At 36.8% G+C, this 19392-nt stretch overlaps 1 protein-coding gene across 1 annotated transcript in view; it reads left to right on the forward strand.

Moving 5' to 3' along the window:
* The window catches only part of SVEP1 (sushi, von Willebrand factor type A, EGF and pentraxin domain containing 1), a 225919-nt gene that overhangs the window by 14117 nt on the left and 192410 nt on the right, over positions 1-19392 (forward strand). Inside the window, exon 2 of the mRNA XM_050761409.1 lies at positions 15694-15949. Within this exon, the coding sequence (XP_050617366.1) occupies positions 15694-15949 (256 nt within the window). The remainder of the gene's footprint in view (positions 1-15693; positions 15950-19392) is intronic.

Consider the following 19392-nt stretch of genomic DNA (forward strand, 5'->3'; position numbering starts at 1 on the left):
GTTCCTTTAATCCAAGGTCAGCACTCCACCTCATGCCCTTTATTGAAATAAAATGTAACCCAAGCAAAAATCAAATTTTCTTTTAGTCCTAAATGACCTTAAGTATTACTCTCAAACAATCATTCAGCCTACTCTTAAGTTTGTAAACGTATATACCAAACCTTAGTACAAGACTTGGTCTTCCAGCTAAATTCAATTTATCCTAATCTGAGATACTCAGCATTCCCCTGCATCATAACATTTCTATTCTTTTCATACACTACCCATTTCACAAAAGAAAAAACCCAACTCCTTTTGACTATTTTAGTACTTTCCTCAGGTAAAAAACAAAACAAAACAAAACCCCAAAACCTTGCTGTAGCAATTAGCTCCATGATCATCAATGCTTACTAAAATCTTTCTTCAAGTATGGTAGGTAATAAATTAGATTCATTTATATATCCAGTGCATATTTAAAGAACACTGCCCCCGTTGTAAGAGGAAGCATATAACTGAATTGTAAGGATAGTTTAATCCACCAGAGACTACATTTTATTCAGAATAATTTTAAAAATCAACACATTTGAAAGATAATGTATATAACTATGACTACTGTCATTGATTGATCATTTAAATACAGATAATTAATCTTCTAATCTATGAATAAAAGTCAACCCCAAATCATTTGGGGTTTAATTTCAGTTTTTTAAAGATAAGAAACAGAATATTTTGCTCCATCCTGGTTTATTTATGTGGTCATGTGGTCAATCATACAAACAAATAAAAAAATGAAACAAACTTCCAAATGTCATTTATTTGGAATGCTAATAAATGTCACAAATTAAATATTTTTATGAATTTAAGATAATTATAACAAAGAAAGTACACAGTAAGTTCATGAACTTAAAAAGTCTCTCTTCAACCTCCACTCATTTGCATCCCCCTTGTGTCAGATTTGATTTGAAATATATTTGGCTTTTTGAAGCATTCCAGAGTTGGCTTGTTGCTGAAGTCTAAGTATTTGCAAGATAATGGTTAGATTTTCCATGTCTTTCATGTGTTCTAAATTCCTGCTAAACTTTTTGTTTATGGTAAGTGTTAAAATACCTGGTAAGAAGACATTATTTGTTTTCTAACAGCTTTGAATCATACATCATATTTTTCTTCTTTCTCAGTAATATTTTTACACTTAAATTCTCCTAATGTCTACACATGCTTCCTGACATTTGGTGCTCTTTTGGAAGAACAGTTTGACCTGATACATTTCCAAAATAATTGTTCTACTGGCTAAGCCTAAGCATAGCATTAAATTATTTCTTCTCTTCGTAGCTCATATTTTTTGCAGTCCAGTCAATCAACAGCCACTTTCACTGAGGACCGTGCCCACCCCCGTCAGTCCACTGCCTACCTATGAGGGTTGTCCCTTTCTGTTTGGATAGCAGGTGGCAATCCAGAGATTGAGATAGTTCATTTATATTCTTTTTTCTGGGAATCTGAATTAGGGCACAAAGAGCCCTGAAAGAGTAGGTGTTTTTTGGTTTTGTTACCAGTAGACAGGTAATACAGAGTTAAGACTGCACAGAGAACCATAGAAATCTCATCAACATAAGGAAGAGTAAGTGAAGAAGATATACAAAGAAAAGTCTTGACAACATACTGTGTAACTCCAGAGGAAATAAATGTAAGGTTAGAGGAAATAGCCACCATAGCTTCTAGTGGCTTGCTTGTTCCTGGTTTCAATCCCTCTTGAGACCCAGCTCTTCTCCCTACTTTCGGATTGGAAAAAATATTCCTATATGCATCCAGTAAATCTTTGTTTAAGCTAATTAAGTGATTATCCTCCCACACAACAGAGTGTGGTTGCCCTCATTCTTTGTGAATTTGCCAAATAAATTTGCAAAGCCTCTATAAATTGCAAAATTTCTTTACACACTTGTGAATATATTTAATTCGAGGGTAACCATTAAAAGTCTTTACTAACTTTCTTCTTCTGTTTGCATGTTTCTCTAAAATAATTTTTGCTTATTTTCCTTATGGAAATAATATACAAATTAATAGCTTAGATAAAGCAGGAAAACATAATAATAATTACAGTTTTTGTCTCTCACTCTTTTTATATATGTATGGGCATACCTAATTATATGACATATGTAGTAAAGGCACATGCTATAATTTTCGTTTTTAAGATTGCATAATGAAAATTTTTCCATATAATAGATTCCTCTAAAATTACCTTTCAAGTATATTTTTTCATGTAGATATACCACAATTGGATTTTAGAAATCTCCTATTGCTGATCAGTTGTTACTGCAAAATTTTGCAGTTGAAATAGTTATTCTTGTATATCAATCTTTCTCAGTACTTCTCAATATTGTCTTTCAATGTATTCTCTTTCATCTGAAATATGATTAAGTTTTTTTTACACATTTATATTTCTTGCCTTGTTACAACAGCTAAACTTCTCACATAAAAGTGATGAGGCACTGTTGGAGGCCGAGGCGGGTGGATCACCTTAGGTCAGGAGTTCGAGAACAACCTGGCTAACATGATGAAACCCCATCTATACTAAAAATACAGAAAATTGGCCGGGTGTGGTGGTAGGCACCTGTAATCCCAACTACTCGAGAGACTGAGGCGGGGAGAATCATTTGAACCTGGGAGGTGGAGGTTGCAGTGAGCTGAGATCATGCCATTGCACTCCAGCCTGGGCAACAAGAGCAAAACTCTGTCTCAAAAAAAAAAAAAAAAAAAAAAAAAAAAGTGATGAGGCATTCTTGCCTTGTTCTTGAATTTAATGACAATGCTTCAGGCATGATTTTGGCCATCGGTTTACAATAGCTCTGTTGGTCATATTAAGTAAGCACCTCTCTGTTCTTTCCCTAATTTATTTGTAGAATCATACACTGATGCCCAAATACCATATGTAATACTTGGGCCATTTGAGATTATCTTACTTTCTCCTTTGACCTCTTGACCTTAGCATGTGATATAATTTCTCTAATATCTTTGATGTTTGGGCTAAGTGCTACTTGATCATATTGTATAGGAATTTAACATCTCAACTGAAATGATAGAGTTACTCATAACAATATTGATAATAAAATTAAGTTTGAATTTTTTTTTTTTTTTTTTTTTTTTTTTTTTTGGTGAGATGGAGACTCGCTCTGTCACCCAGGCTAGAGTGCAGTGGCGTGATATTGGCTTGCTGCAAGCTCCACCTCCCAGGTTCACGCCATTCTCCTGCCTCAACCTCCCAAGTAGCTGGGACTACAGGCACCCGCCACCATGCCCGGCTAATTTTTTGTATTTTTTAGTAGAGACAGGGTTTCACCGTGTTAGCCAGGATGGTCTAGATCTCCTGACCTCATGATCCACCCGTCTCGGCCTCCCAAAGTGCTGAGATTACAGGCATGAGCCACCGCACCCAGCCACTTTGATTTTTTTATCCTGTAATCAATTAGCAATTTGTTTAAGAATAATAGGTCATTTAGCCTCCAATTTTCATTTGGATTCTGATGACTTTTTTTTTTTTTCTATTCAGATTTTCTTTATTCCCTATGTGCCTTTATTCCAAATGGTAGAATTTGTCATTATTAGAAATTTGTTTGGTCTTCTGCATGTTTTTTTTTAAAACCATTTAATTAAGTCTGCTACTCATCAACTCCTGTGCATATCATTTCACAATTTGATATACTGTCCCTATGGGTCCATTTCAAAATGATTTGTATCCGTGTTCAATAACTAAAACATGTATGTGGGTGGAAAACCTCATGACCATAAATTTGAGATTTAGTTCTTCTTTGACCCTCTGGTTCGTCTGTGATTTGGCTAGGCTGTAATAAATAGCCTAAATGTTATAGGGCCAACCAACTTTTTTCTTTCTTTCTAGACTCTCAGTCTGTGAAGCCCAAGTAAATACTTAAAATAAATGAAGCATTTGCGATTGGCTAAAAATGATTGACTTAAAATTACAGTATAAATAGGAAAGCTCAATTACTGCGGAATACTGCTTCCAGTTTATACTTTTGTCATTGTTTTATCTATTTATTTACTTATTTTGTTTGTTTTTGGTTAATGGTTGTATCATCAAATATTACAATTGGTAAATCCCTAGCACAGTGCCTGGTATATGATAGATGCTCACTATGGATCTGGTAAAATAAGTTTACATATGATACTTACATGAATTTTCATTTCATGATTGCAGGATGGAATTTACTAAAAACATTTTGGCCTAGAATGTGTTAATTTATTCTGCATGGTGGACATACAGCTAGCACAAATTAAGGCAATTGCTTTCATTCTCTTACTTCATAGTTAATCTTTGTTATCAAGAGAGTAAGAATATAAGATTCAATTCCTGCCATAGAGTATCTTGCCTTCTGGCTTGGGATGTAGTCAGACCTATAAGAATTTATTACGATGGGATTAATATAATGGAATGTGAGTGGGGGCACTGATTTTATGCATAACAGAAGAATTTGGGAAAGTTTAAAGGAGGAAACTTTGATCTAAAATTTGAAGAACTAGTAAGAATCAGAGGTGGACATATTGGGAGATGAAAGGGTTGTTAAGAATTTCCAAGCAGAGCAAACATCAAGAATGCATGGTATATTTCAGAACCTCCAGATAGATTGATGTAGCTAAAATAGAGTGCAAGAATGGGGTTGGGGAGAGGGTAGACCGGAGACAAGGGTGTGGTAAGGGTTGCGGTTGGAAGCATTATCTAGGACTAGATAGTAAAAGGACACGTAAAGAAGTTTAGACTTTATTTTGTAGACAGAGGGAAAACATTAGAAGTTTAAAGACACAATCAGATCGGTATTTCAGAAAGATAGCTTTGATGGCAGGTCAGAAAATGGATTTGAAAGAAGAACAGCTTCAGCTACAGATGTTTAAAGCAACTCTTGATTTTCAAGAAGCCAGATTTCAGATTCCTGAACCATGACTGGGGCGATTAGATTGTGAATTAGATAGATAATTTGGAAATGTACACATCTGGATGGTTACTAAATGTGATAGGTCAGAAAGAAGGCACCGTAGATTACTCCCAGATTTCAGACTTGAAAGATATTTGATATATCTTGAAAACAGGAGGAGGGAACCCGTATTTGTGTGTGGAGAGGGTATGTTGAGTTTGAGGAACCTCATGGTGCATTCAGACAGAGGTGTATACTGGGCCACTGGAACTTCACGTTGGAAGTTGAAGAGTTTGACATTGATTTAGGAGCCATTAGACTATAAGTGAGACTCAAAGTTCTGAGTTTACATGATACTGTCCAAAGGAAGCATAGAAGAGAAAATTTGGAAATGGCAAACAAAAACAACAAACTATAACATAGAAGTAAATGAAAAACCCTAAAGACACTACTAGGACACAGTCAACATTTTGATGTACAGTCATACATCACTTAACAATGGGGATACCCCTCTGAGAAAAGCATCATTAGGCAATTTTGTTATTGTGTGAACATCAGAGACTGTATTTATGCAAACCTGGGTGGGATAGCCTACTATATACCTAGGCTAGATGGTATAGCCTATTACCTCTAGGCTACAAACCCTTACGGTATGTTACAGTACTGAATACTGTGGACAATTGTAACAGTATGTTAAATATTTGTGTATTTAAACATAGCTATAGAAAAGGCAGAGTAAAGATATGGCAATATAATCTTATGAGATCACGGTTGTATATGTGGTCTGTCATTGACCAAAACATCGTTATGTGTGTATACATAAGTATATACTGTATGAGTCAGTCACGCTTATACATACACACACAGACACACTGTACATTTCCACATACATGCACACTAATGTAAGGTACATATAGGTAATGAAATCATGGTGTTTGGTTAGCTACTTCTTAAAATTAATAGTGTTCAATAATGACATTGTAATAATATTATGTGATTACCTATAACTTACTTAACTAGTGTACGTGTCCTATTGTTGGAACTTTATATTGTTTCTAATTTTTTATCATTGCAAATTATTCTGGGATACACATACATCCTTTTGATCATTTTGTGTGTGTATCCATGGTTATTTCCTTAAGATACTCTTAACTGTAGAATTTAAGTTCAAATCATGTGAAAATGTTAAGGCTTTGATCACTTTGTCAAACCATCTCCCAAATATTACCAGGACAGGTGGCATTCCCAACAAAAATATCTGTTTTCCTACATATTTTGCAATTTTGAAATTTAAAGAAAACCTTGGCCATTTGAGAAGTTAAAAAAACCAGTGTTACTATTTTTAAACTTATGTTATTTTGGTATTAGTGAAGTTAAACATTTTTTATATTTTCTGGCAAATACAATTTCTTTTTTTGGTCTTTGTTTTGTTTGGTCAAAAACGCTCAACTGTATTTCTGTTATTTTTTCTCTTTTCTCCTCCTTAGAGATCTATAAAAATTATTTATATTTTAAAGACATTAATACTATATTTGACAAGCATAATATATGTATTTTCCAGCTTGTTGTTTTCTTTCTGATTTTTTGAGAAGGAGCAGAAGCTTTAAAAAGTATAACACTTTCTATGGTTTTGTGTCTTCTTATGTTAGCTAGAAATTTCAAAAGGATTTTAAATACTTAATACTACTGATTTATTTCTTATCTACTTGGGAAATCTGCTGTTCTTTTATAGTTGAACATGGTTTCCATTATTGTTTTGAGATAGATAATCTATCATACTAATGAGGCATATTTTTATTCCTAATTTTTATTGATAAGCAAAGCAAAAAATAATTTTATTAAATGTCTTTTCAGCATATTGGATTATTATTTCCTTTTAATTGGGATAATAATTGTGTTGCATTGGAGCAAAAGACTTTCTAATTTTAATATATATTTATATTTGAGGAATAAGCCTTATCACATGAACAAGAAAGTTTCTTTGAATGTTATTTGAATTCAGTTTGGTAGTATTTATATAAAATTTTGTGGTTATTTGAGACTAGTCAGCAGCTTTCTACACTAAAATTTGTACTAAACTTTATCAATTTGAATTTCTGACATTTTTATCTCACTATGAACAATGTGACAATGTGGATCTCTGTCTTTCATTATTTTGAGTTTTCATGCATTAGTTTCTTATCAAATTCCTCTCTTACACATCTCTCTTTTCATTTTAGTGTATTCTCTTTCCATGGCTTTCAGTTCTTCTTGTTTTTATAGAGGCTTTGACTTTCTAAATCCTAGTAATACAAGCACCAGTTTATTATGCTGCTTCTCCTTTCTTTTTTTTTTTTTTTTTTTGAGACAGGGTCTCATTCTGTCACCCAGGCTGGAGTGCAGTGGCACCATGTTGACTTACTGCAACATTCACCTCCTGGGCCCAAGTAATTGTCCCACTCAGCCAGCCGAGTAGCTGGGACTATAGGTGTGCACCACCATGCCCAGCCTATTTTTTGCTTTTTTTTTTTTTTTTTTTTTTGAGACACGGTTTCTCCACGTTGCCCAGCCTGGTGTTGAACTCCTGGGCTCAATCAATCTGCCTGCCTCAGACTCCCAAAGTGCTGGGATTACAGGTGTGAGCCACAGCTGTAATTATGCTTATTTTCTTATTTTAGTATTAAATTACATACTCTTCCAAATCCTCCAGTTGATTTTGTATATCTTGGATTTACAGAATATTTTCATAGGCCTTCTCTGGATGTTTTGTTTTTTCATCCTGGGATGAGGATGTATCTATCTTGCTTTACACTGTCCTGTATTGTAGTCACTAGACACATGTGTCTATTTAAATTTAAGTTGATTAAAGTTATGCAAAGTCACTAATTCAATTTCTCAGTTACAGTAGCCTCATTTCAAGTGCTCAATAGCCATATGTCGCTACTGTATGAAACAGAACAAATGATACATCAAGCATCACAGAAAGTTCTATTGGGGATTGGTGATCTAGGCCATCCATTTTCAGACACAGGCTGTGGCTTATTTGTTAAAAATAAGAGGGTTAACCTCTTCGCTGATCATTTGGGTAGGTTATCAGCTTGTTTTAATAATATTAATAATAATAGATAGCAAAATTTACAGCCATAAATTCCAACACTCATTTTACTTTTACCCAGTTAATGGTTTATTGTTTGTTGCAAACACTATGACTGAATATACATCTTCATTCATGGATGGTGAAAAAGCAGAATAAAAACCCACAACTGTATCTGGCTTCTTTGAAAATTTTCTGCTAAATAAAATAAAGGTAGAACGTAAGATATGTAAGATATAAAGTATAAGAATTCCCTACGAAAGAAGGAAAGAAGTAAAGGAAGAAAGGAAAGGAAGGAAAGGAACGAAAGAAAAGAAAGGAAGGAGGAAGAGAGGGAAGGAAGGAAGGAAGGAACGAATGAATGAACGAATGAAGGGGTTACATGTGCTTAACATAAATTAATAAAACTTTGAAATGGAGATGAGAAAAGAGAAAATAAACAACAGACTAAAGTTCAAACTAAACTGGCCAAGAAACTGAAAAGAATAAAGCAAAAACTGTATAAAAGACAGAAATATTGTAATAAGGAAAATAAATGCAATGCCGAGATTCAATCTCAATTAGAAATAGAGAAGAGAACAACACTGCGAAACAGTGATATAGAAGAAAAGCTTGGAAGTAGGATGAGATAAAAACAAAAACATACTAGAATATATTAAATCCAGAAAACAATGAACAGAATAGCTTTTCTTCACATAAATAATGTTAAATATAAAACCGTTAACATCCTTTGAACTGAAGAACACCTGAGATTCAAATTAGAAATATTAACTAAATAACAGACAAAGCGTGGTGAAATTTTAGACTTTGAAGGGCGAAGTATTACAAGTAGCTTATGGTGCATTGTTTGGACTAAATGTTTCTTAACACAGAAACAATATATGGAGAAAACAGATTGAAACACTGACATAATTTACTAATTTTCTGCCCCTTGGAGAATAGGTGTCATATAGTCATAGTAGGTATTAGTTCATTGTATCCAGTTATTTATTTATTTATTTATATTTTTTTCTATTGGCTCATCAAGATTGATCAAGTTCTTTAAAACATGACTTTATGGCTGGGAGCGGTTGCTCACACTTGTAATCTCAGCACTTTGGGAGGCTGAGGTGGGTGGGTCACCTGAGGTCAGGAGTTCAAGACCAGCCTTATCAACATGGCAAAACCCCAACTCTACTAAATACAAAAAATGAGCTGGGCATGCTGGCACATGCCTGTAATCCCAGCTACTCGGGAGGCTGAGGCAGGAGAATTGCTTGAACCCAGGAGGCAGAGGTTGCAGTGAGCCAAGATCACACCACTGCACTCCAGCCTGGGCGACAGAGTGAGACTTTGTCCCCGCAAACAAAACAAAACAATAACAATAACAAAAAGAGACTTTATTAGCTTCTCTAGTTAGTATTCTTAGTCAAGGCTGGTCACAATGGATAATTGCAACTAAGGTTGTGTTGCAGTTGGTATAATATTGGCACATAGTTTAATTAATGAAGCCCAAGAGCAAACACTGTCCCCATGCCAGATCTGCTGTGACCTCTCTTTTGCTTTCAAGACAATTTTTCAAAACAGTTCTCTTGCAGCCTGACATGGAGTGGGGGTGCAGTCTTGTGTAATGGTGATGGATCTCGGGTGTTAGAACAATGTTACACAACCCTGCATTTTTGTCATTCTAATGACTACTGCTGGACAAGGGAAGCTTACTTTCCTGCCAGATATTTAAACAAGCTAATCAGAGGCTTGATATAATACAGATGGTGATAACCTTTTGCCATACAAAGTCCATGTTGAGTTTTTCTTTGGCAGCAGAGGGTTTGTCTCATTCAGTATTCTGGACCCAAAAATTCTGTTTCTTAAATGCCTCACAAAGGCTAACAGATGATGTAAACTATTTCAGGAACATTGAAAAGAGAATCAAGTGCTGGGCTTCTAGTACGTTCCACAAACATTACCACAAATCTATTTACTTCTTAAATCTGGGGTATAAAAATGTTTTGATGGAAATAATGTTTTTATTCAAGTACGATGAAGCACAAAGATTGGGGCGAGGGGTAAATTATTTTCAGTAAATCCCCACCCCTCCTCTATCCTTAAAGTACATTCCAAACCCAGATCTTGTGTAATTCTTTGCTTGGACTACTAGTCCTGCTATTCTTGCTATTTTAAGCTTAATATATTGTCTTGTCAACAGATGTAATGGTTCCTGTAAATATTCACCAGTTCTCTGTAAAAAGAGAAGAAAAATAGAATCATGGCTTGAAGTGTTTTGTGTGTAATGAGTAGTACAGCAAGAAATCACTGCTAAATCCTAATGTGGATGTTAAAGAACGTTATTGACAGGAGCTAGATTGATATTATGAAATAGCATTCGTTTGTTTCAGAAGGACAATCAAGGCGCACATAAGTTTATCTTTGTTGTACAAAACTATACAGAACATACACAGTGCATGTGCCCAGACACACTAACTACTCACTCAAGACCGACTCACTCAAGTAGCTCTGCTCCAGAGTATCCTGTAGTTTATCCACTGCACTCATTCATCCATTCATTCATTGAAGAAATAGTTATGAACAAATACTTTGTGCCAGACACTACTGAGAATACCACACTGAAAAGACAATCTCCTTCTTTTTTTTTTTTTTTCACTTCTCCTCCTTTCTAGGAAAATTCTCACGTTTTTAATGTCTTGCTTACAGTTAACTGCTGTGGCCTTGTAGAAGAAACAGTAATCAAAATGCGCAAAGGTTAGGGCGGGTGTCTGTGGAAGTGAGACGGTGACTTCAGAGGGGAACAATCAGACAGAAAGCGAGTTATTACTTGGCAAAGAGCAAGGATAGTGTAAACGCATACTAGAACTAGGAGTTACCCTTCAAATATGGAAAAGTATAATTTTAAAGACAAATTAAAATGTCTCATTTCATCTCATACATAACAGATAATTGGACTTTTCCTCAAAGGTGGTTCTGAACAACAACAAAAAGTGTGTATTTGTGTGTACATATTTCACTTTGTTCCAATTATTTATGTCAATAACACTTTTCCCCTGGAATGTGTACTAACTGAAAATGTAAATACACGCACACACACACACACCCCTGTACATACACATAAATGTCTATATTATACTTGATACATTTAAATCCACTTCAATTTTTTTTTATTGATACTCAAATGGACCTTTATTTAGCCAGAAGGAGCCTCTTTAGGCTGGCTCCTGTTTCTTCTGGGCATGTTTTTAGGGATCTTGAATAGCATCTTTGTTTTCCTACTTGAGAGGATGTTGCAAGCTCATTTTGAACATTCCCTGCCATAGACCTGAAAGCAACCATTTCTTCACCAATTCCTGGTTCCTTTTAGTGGGTAATAATTTGGAGACCACAGTGGGGGCTTTAGAGATGCCCATTTCTACTGGGGCTGGTCCTTGGTTCTGTCTGTTTTTGTGTATCTGCTAGTGTATCTTTGAGATAGATTCCTAGATGTGGGATTACTGGATCAAATGATTAGATAGACACATTTTAATGAAGAATGTCATAAGCAGACTCTCAAGCTCTATTGGAAAAGAAAAATTCAAGGTTAAACACAAACATTTTAATAGAGAGAAAAAAACGTGGTAGACTTTCCTTACCAGATTAAAAAAAAAAAAATAGTATAAAGCTATAGCAGCCGAGACAGGATGGTGTAGGCCAAGAATAAACAAGTAAAGCGATAAACCTGGATGGAGAGACTAGACTCAGGGAAAGAACAGTTTAATCAGTAAATGATTTGCAGGAAAATTGCTTATTCTGTTTATTAAAAATAAAAGTAGTCTCCATGTCACAGTAAAGACAAAAGATATCTATTTGGACTTAAATATTTTAAAAATATAAGCATTAATGAAAAGTATGTGAGAATATTTAATAGGCTTGCGGTGGGGAAACTTTTTAAAGCAAGACACGGGAAGACACAGGAGATAAGGATGATTCCAAGGTTTTTGTTTGAGCATCTGGAAGAATTGCTGCACGACGGGCCACTCCTTATTGACAAATATTTATTGAGTGCGTATCATTTGCCAAGCACTGTTCTAGTCTCTGGGTTTTGATGACTTTAAAAAATACACAAAAATACCTGCCTTCAAGAAAGTTACATTTAGGAAGAAGACTAGGCTTCTGTTTGAAGCCACCCTTGGCCTTGAAATACTGGGCCTGTCTGCCCTAGATATCTTTGAACTGTGTTGTAGAGGGGTCAAAGTGACCTCCTTCTCTTCCAGCCTTGGCCTTCATTTCTAGCCCTTACCTCTCCTTCTAAATAAGTGGTGATGGCAGGATTCCAAAAAGTTTTCTCTATTTTCCAAGATATCACAAGGTTTCATCAGGAAGAGAAACTGTGTATGTAAAAGATAAATAAATTCACTATCTGCTGATTTAAATGTTTTAACCTCTATTTCCCCAATACTAAATTTAATTTACATTTTGTGACCCCAATTCTCCTGATGACAGAAACTTCATGTAGGCACATCTAAGCAAACTCAAAATCAGAAGTCTCTCAAGCACTGCATTTTTGAAAACAAAGTCACGTTGAGAAATATTACCTCTTCCCTTCCTCCCTGTAGTTGACTTGAAGCTCTGGGACTTGGGCAAAGTTACAGCAAAGGAAGAGAGATTCACCTCTCAGCTCTGACACGTCCTGTGCTCCCATCCTCTGAGATGCCCAGTTGTTTCATCAATAGTCATGATGATCTTTGTTGGTCATCTGCATGTCTATTGGTTAGTTTTGTCACCTTTGATGCAGCTATCTCCTGGGGCTTCCAGGATCTCTTCCCATGGATATTGCCCGAGAGAGACACATCTCTTGTTGGCTCACGAGGTCTATGGTGTCATCTACTGCCGTACCTTTATTATTGCAAGACTCCTTCAAGAGTCTTAAAATTGCATTGACTCTCTCTCTGCTACACCTCTCTGGAATACATAAGCTTCATCAGGTGCCCTCTCCTTCACCACCCATTAGAGTAGTTTTACTCTATTGCAGGGGGCCCCAACACCCAGGCTGTGGACTGATGCTGATCCATGACCTGTTAGGAACTGGGCCACACAACAGGAGTGAGCAGTGGGCAAGCGAGCATTACCATCTGAGCTCTGCCTCCTGTCAGATCAGCGGCAGCATTAGATTCTCATAGGAGCATGAACACTATTGTGAACTGTATGCGAGGGATCTAAATTGTGCGCTCCTTATGAGAATCTAATGCCTAATGATCTGTCACTGTCTCCCATCACCCCCAGATGGGACCATCTAGTTGTGGGAAAACAAGTTCAGTGCTCCAACTGATTCTACGTTATAGTGACTTGTATAATTATTTTATTTTATATTATAATGTAAAAATAATAGAAATAAAATGCATAATAAATATAATGTGCTTGAATCATCCTGAAACTGTCCTCCAGCCCCATCCCAGTTCGTGGAAAAATTGTCTTCCAGGAAACTGGTCGCAGATGCCAAAAAGGTTGGGGACTGGCTGGACGTGGTGGCTCCTGCGGCAGGGCATGGTGGCTCACGCCTGTAATGCCAGCACTTTGGGAGACTGAGGCAGGTGGATCACAAGGTCAGGAGATCAAGACCATCCTGGCCAAAATAGTGAAACTTTGTTTCTACTGAAAATAAAAAAAATTAGCCGGGCGTGGTGGTATGAGCCTGTAGTCCCAGCTACTCAGGAGGCTAAGGCAGGAGAATAGCTTAAACTTGGGAGGCAGAGGTTTCAGTGAGCCAAGATCACACCACTGCACTACAGCCTGGGCAACAGATTGAGACTCTGACTCAAAAAAAAAAAAAAAAAAAAAAAAAAAAAAAAAGGTTGGGTACCACTGCTCTATTGTCCCGTCATTGGGACCAAGGGCACTTCTTTAGGATATACCACCATCCCAGATATCCAGGTGGAAAGAGGACCTGGGGACCTCTGGGTCTAAAGGGAGGCTTGTCAATCATCTCTTCTTCTGTGACAGAGTTAGGGGTATGGAGAGAGTGTGGAGAGTTCAGGGTCTCACAGCAACATCTCACATTTCTTACTCTCCCCGAACTCTTTCCCTCTTCCTCTCCTCAGAGGTTTTTTCTTCTCTAGAGTGGAAAAATTTCACACTTACCAAGCATTCATTCCAAATCTTCCTGTCATTCATCAAGAGGGCAGCTTTTTAAACTTTAAGAGCCAAGAATTTCAAGAGTGTTGATTGGGCCCCTTGGTGTGAGTATTTGGGGAATGTCTCCGGTAACGTCCCGAATGCTACTCTGTCGCAGAAGCCACCCTCTGTGCCTGTCTTTGGTGTGATCCCATCTGTGCGATTTTCCTTGATCTCATTTGGTTTTTGAGAAGGAGTGTGGTGAAGTGTTTGAATACCCCTTCTCTAACTGCTGGCTTTCCAGATATTTCTGGAGGCATTGTTAGTTTCGCTTAATTTTCCTTAAATTCAGGTTTAACAGCTTTAGCTTTGATTCACAAACACTAACTAAATTTAGGTAATAATTATTGAATTGCAATCAATACCCACTGATTATATACTAATGAAGATTGCTTTCTACAGACATGAATCTCATAGTCTGAGAATCTGGATCTTATAGTGAGTCTGCACCCTAAAGTGAATTGTATCAAACATTTAAAAAATCACAGTATCTCCTTTTCACTTTAACACAACGTAGGATGCAACTGTCACTCTTCCTGCCTACCTTCTGAAAAACATGCAGTGTTTATTGAATTCTTGCCTAATAAACATTAAGTTCTTTTTAAAAAATTAATTTATTTTTTAACGGGAATTTTTTCTAAGAACTTACCAGAAAATATACCCTGGTGCTTCTTTATCTTTTCTACCCATCTGTAGTGAAAAGCAACAACAGCAAATTGAATTAAATGCGAGATTCACCACTGGAGTTCTTGTGCCTTTATGGTCTGGTGTTACAAAGCATCAATGGCAATATATAAATGTCTTTTTAAAAGTTTTCATTTTCTAAAAATTCTATCTGTAGAGAAGGAAGAGCATATATCATTGTAAAACAGAATTCACTTGTCCTAAAATAATAAAGTCCCAGTGTCAGATTTAGTGAATCAGTATTTCTGGATACCACCAAAACTAGCTGTTTTTATGCTAGTACTGGGTGGTCCAAAAAGACGAAGTATTGAATCAATTCTACGTTTTTTGGAGGAGCAGTGGAAAAACAAATATAGGAAACAGGTCAGCCATTATTGACTCTGGAAAAGACATATTCTGTTAAATTTCCTTCCCATTAGGATTTTAGCGTATGATTGTGCAGTGGTTTGGATACAGATAGATAGATAAAGATAGATAGATAGATAGATAGATAGATAGATAGATAGATAGATAGATAATTTGTGGAATTTGGACTCAGATTTGGTTCATATTTTGAGAGCCTGAGAATCAATAAAAATCATGTAATACTAAGTGATAATATTGATTAAAAATTCATTCCATAAGTGTTTGTTGTACTTCATTAGCAAGCTCCATCAGCAGTGATGATGATGATGATGATGATAGTTTTTAAATGCTTTTGAGGTTTGTTGTGGCTCTGTGAGAAGACCATTGTAGGCTCTCATCAGGGCCTATTTCTGTTTTACTCTCTGACTAGGGCTTCCATCCCTCATGCCTGTGAAATACTGACGATCTTTGCAAGTACTGCCTTACATAAGAAGAGAAGCACACAGTAGGGCAAGACAGTACAAATTCATACTAACTTTCCCCATTTCATTACAGCAAATTCTTCTTCATGCTAGAGAAAACTCAACAAAAGTTGTATTTCTCATTACTGATGGATATTCCAATGGGGGAGACCCTAGACCAATTGCGGCATCACTGCGAGATTCAGGAGTGGAGATCTTCACTTTTGGCATATGGCAAGGGAACATTCGAGAGCTGAATGACATGGCTTCCGCCCCAAAGGAGGAGCACTGTTACCTGCTACACAGTTTTGAAGAATTTGAGGCTTTAGCTCGCCGAGCATTGCATGAAGGTAATGGAAACCTAATGGCATCACAAAGGTACTTTTAAATGAGGTTTTCTTCCCTCACTGCTTGAAACCCACAGGAGGGTAATATCAAACCCTCACAAGGTCTTTGCTGAATATGATGCCCATGTGTCCTTTGGGCATCGTGAAATGTGCTAAACTTCACAGAGATAACATTCTGACCCTGCAACAAGAGAGGTCCTTTTGTTTTTTTCTTAGCAGCTGTTATGTGTTTTCACTAAAATATCCATATGCTCCCACCTTAGAATCAATGGAATAATTTAGGTGTGTTTTGAGGCCACACACAGAGTGGGAAGCCTTGACTTAGATCTCTTTACAGTTATCTGGACAGAGGAAGTAAACATTCAGAGACATGCTTAGTGAAACTCACCAGAATGTTTCCAGAAATACACATGAAGATATAGGAACAATAAATACTTAACACGTACTTCTTGCCCTGACAATTTGAAGATAAATATGCTTATGTAAAAACTTAAGAGCATTAACCCTAAAAGGGAAGAAAATCAGCAAATGCATCATTATTAGAGCTTTTTGTGCATCACTCATAATTTAATTATAAATTTTAATTTATCAATTATATCATAATTATACATTATATTAAGTTAGCTATGTAATTTAAGCTAAACTTCCTATTAGAATATAGGTTTATGTCTTAGTGAGCTAGGAGAAGAAAACACAGACTAGGAAGAGATCACAGAAAATCTAGCCTCAGATTAAAGTGATGTGGCAAATTAGGCTTGATCCTTGCAGGTATCCGTGTTAAAGAATCGGTTTGAGGGGAAAACCATGGCAACATGAGTTCTAGGAAATTAGTGATGTTCATAATAGGTAGGTTAGCTCTACTGGAGTTTCTTTTTTAAAAAAAAAAGTAATAAAGATGGTGTCTTGCTATGTTGCTCAGGCTGGTCTCAAACTCCTGGGCTCAAGCAGTTCTCCCACCTGGGCCTCCCAAAGTGCTAGAATTATAGACATGAGCCACCATGCTTAAAGCAAAAAAGATTGATCTCTCTGAGGGATGATGCTAGCCAAAGTTTTTGGAGGCTAGGATTTTAGTGAAGTGAGCAAGGACTTAGGACAGGGCTTAGAAGCAGCAAGAAACTGAGTATGGGAAATAAAGTATGGATTTGGGTTTAAACAGGTTTAGATTTAAGTTCTGGGCCTGCAACTTAATGAAATCTAATTTTTAACAACTAAGCCTTAAAAATCCAGAATGTCTGGATTTAAATCCCAATTTTGTTACCTACTAGCTGAGTTTTTTTGTTTTTTTGTTTGTTTTGTTTTTACATATCATTTATCTTTTATATTCCTTAGGTTTCTTGTAAATAGAATAGGAAATGAGAATAGTACCTACTTCATAGAATTATTACAAGGATTAAATGGGTTAATACATATAAAGTGATGAGAAAGTTCCTGATGGCTTATTATACTATACTTATTATACTCAATAAACTGTCTACTATTACTGATATTTATTATTTCTTAACATAAATTATTATTTGTTATTAATTACCCTAGGCAATTTATTTAACAACTATGAACTTCAATTTTTCTCTCCATTAAGAATGGAAAATATTATTATATGTATCACAGAGGTTTTCAGGAGGATTAAATAAAATATTTACAACATCACCAATATAGTATCTAGCACACGGAAGAAGTTCAGTAACTGACTACCTTTGTTTCTCCTTTTCTCCAAGGAAAGTGATATGTTAAGTGGGAAAACAGGGGGTTGCAGTTGGAGATAGTGGGTGTTGCCAGATGGGATTATGAAATTATGAGTGCTATCAATAAATTTCAACTCCTGTCGTCCCTCTGTCTTCTAGGACTGGGGACTTCTGTCCTGATGGAAGTTGACTCAGAAAACTAGGGTCAACAACGAAAGGGTTTTGGTTGCCATAATGCAATAAGGTTTTAGAAGACACCACATTTATTACACTAAACTAATATCTAAAATGTGTAATACTTTAGTTGAGTTTCTAGGTTTAGTAAGTAAAACCCGGTTTTTACTGGAAAGACATGATCAGATGAAAGGAAATGAGCCTCGTTTCCCCTGCCTCTGTGTTCTCTGTAGCTACTTTCAATTTTGATGGATCCACTTTGGGTTTCACTACTGTTCATGTTTCTGGCCATTCTCAATAGACATAGGTTATAGAATAATAACTTTCCCCTTTTGTACCTCCTCCACTTATCTCCCTTTCAGACCTGAATACTAGTACACTAGTCTTGACAGCTATGTTTTTCTCTTCTTCTCACCCTTTTTGAGACAGGGTCTCATTCTGTCACACAGGCTGTAGTGCAGTGGTGTGATCACAGCTCACTGCAGCCTCCACCTCCCAGGCTCAAGGGATCCTCCACCTCAGTCTTCCAAGTATCTGGGACAACAGGCGTGTACCACCATGCCCAGCTAATTTTTTTTTAATTGTTATTGTTTTTGTAGAGACAGGGTCTCACTATGTTACCTAGGTTGGACAACTAGGTTTTCCTTGCTCCCTGACTTGCTTTACTGCCAAAGAAACCTGTAGTCCAGTGTCTCAGAGCTAAGTCCTGGGGGCCTGTGTTACAGATCTTTTACCTACACCACAGTCTATTGGAAGGAGCTCACCAGGGTACCTGGTTGCGCTGGGTTCTTTCCGTTGGGGCTGTAGTCTTCCCTTTGCTTTGCCCCTATCTAGATGAGACAAATGTTCTATATTTGAGTTTACCACCAATCTCCTTCCCAGGTGTCCAATTGCAGCCCATGTGTCTTGCTAGAACTTCACTTAAATTCCTACTATGAGCCCATCATATCTGGGCTTAGAGCCCCATGGACCTAGTATTGGAATTTAGTCTACAACTTTCAAACTTCTTGAAAAGGATAAAGGACATACTGTTTGTCTGATTTTAGGCCATCCATTCTGGGTCAATCATATTCAACCTTACCCCACCCTGTCGAGTCACTTTCTAAACAGGTCTGCCTGAGTTATTGCATTTCCAGGATGCCTCACTTCAGAGCACAGCTCAAGTAATAAGAATGGTCTTTATTTACCTACTCAAATACCATAGAAGTGATGGTGTTTATTCCGAAGTTGGTGGCTCACAATTAACATCTTTGTGCAGTGATCAGGATGGTGGCTTTGTTTCTCATTGGAACAAGGATTTGGGGAATCTGGTTGCTGGGGCCTGACCTCACCCAGAGGCAGTGGAATGCCGCTGCTTTGGAAGCCGGGGGAATGACCTGCAGAACTGACTGCACTGCTTCCTGCAGCATCTGGAGATTCCTCACTAAAGTACTTAATTTCTGCCTGACCCTGCATGGCCTTGAGAACTTATGATGAGGTCCCAGACTGGAATAACTTAACTGGCTGCAATGAATTCCCAGAGTGCGCTAGTAGAAATAACACACATTCATATTTGGGTGGGAGCAGGAAGCAGTTGGGAATTAGACGGAT

The sequence above is a fragment of the Macaca thibetana genome, chromosome 15 (assembly GCF_024542745.1).
Source record: "Macaca thibetana thibetana isolate TM-01 chromosome 15, ASM2454274v1, whole genome shotgun sequence".
Classification (NCBI taxonomy): Eukaryota; Metazoa; Chordata; class Mammalia; order Primates; family Cercopithecidae; genus Macaca; species Macaca thibetana.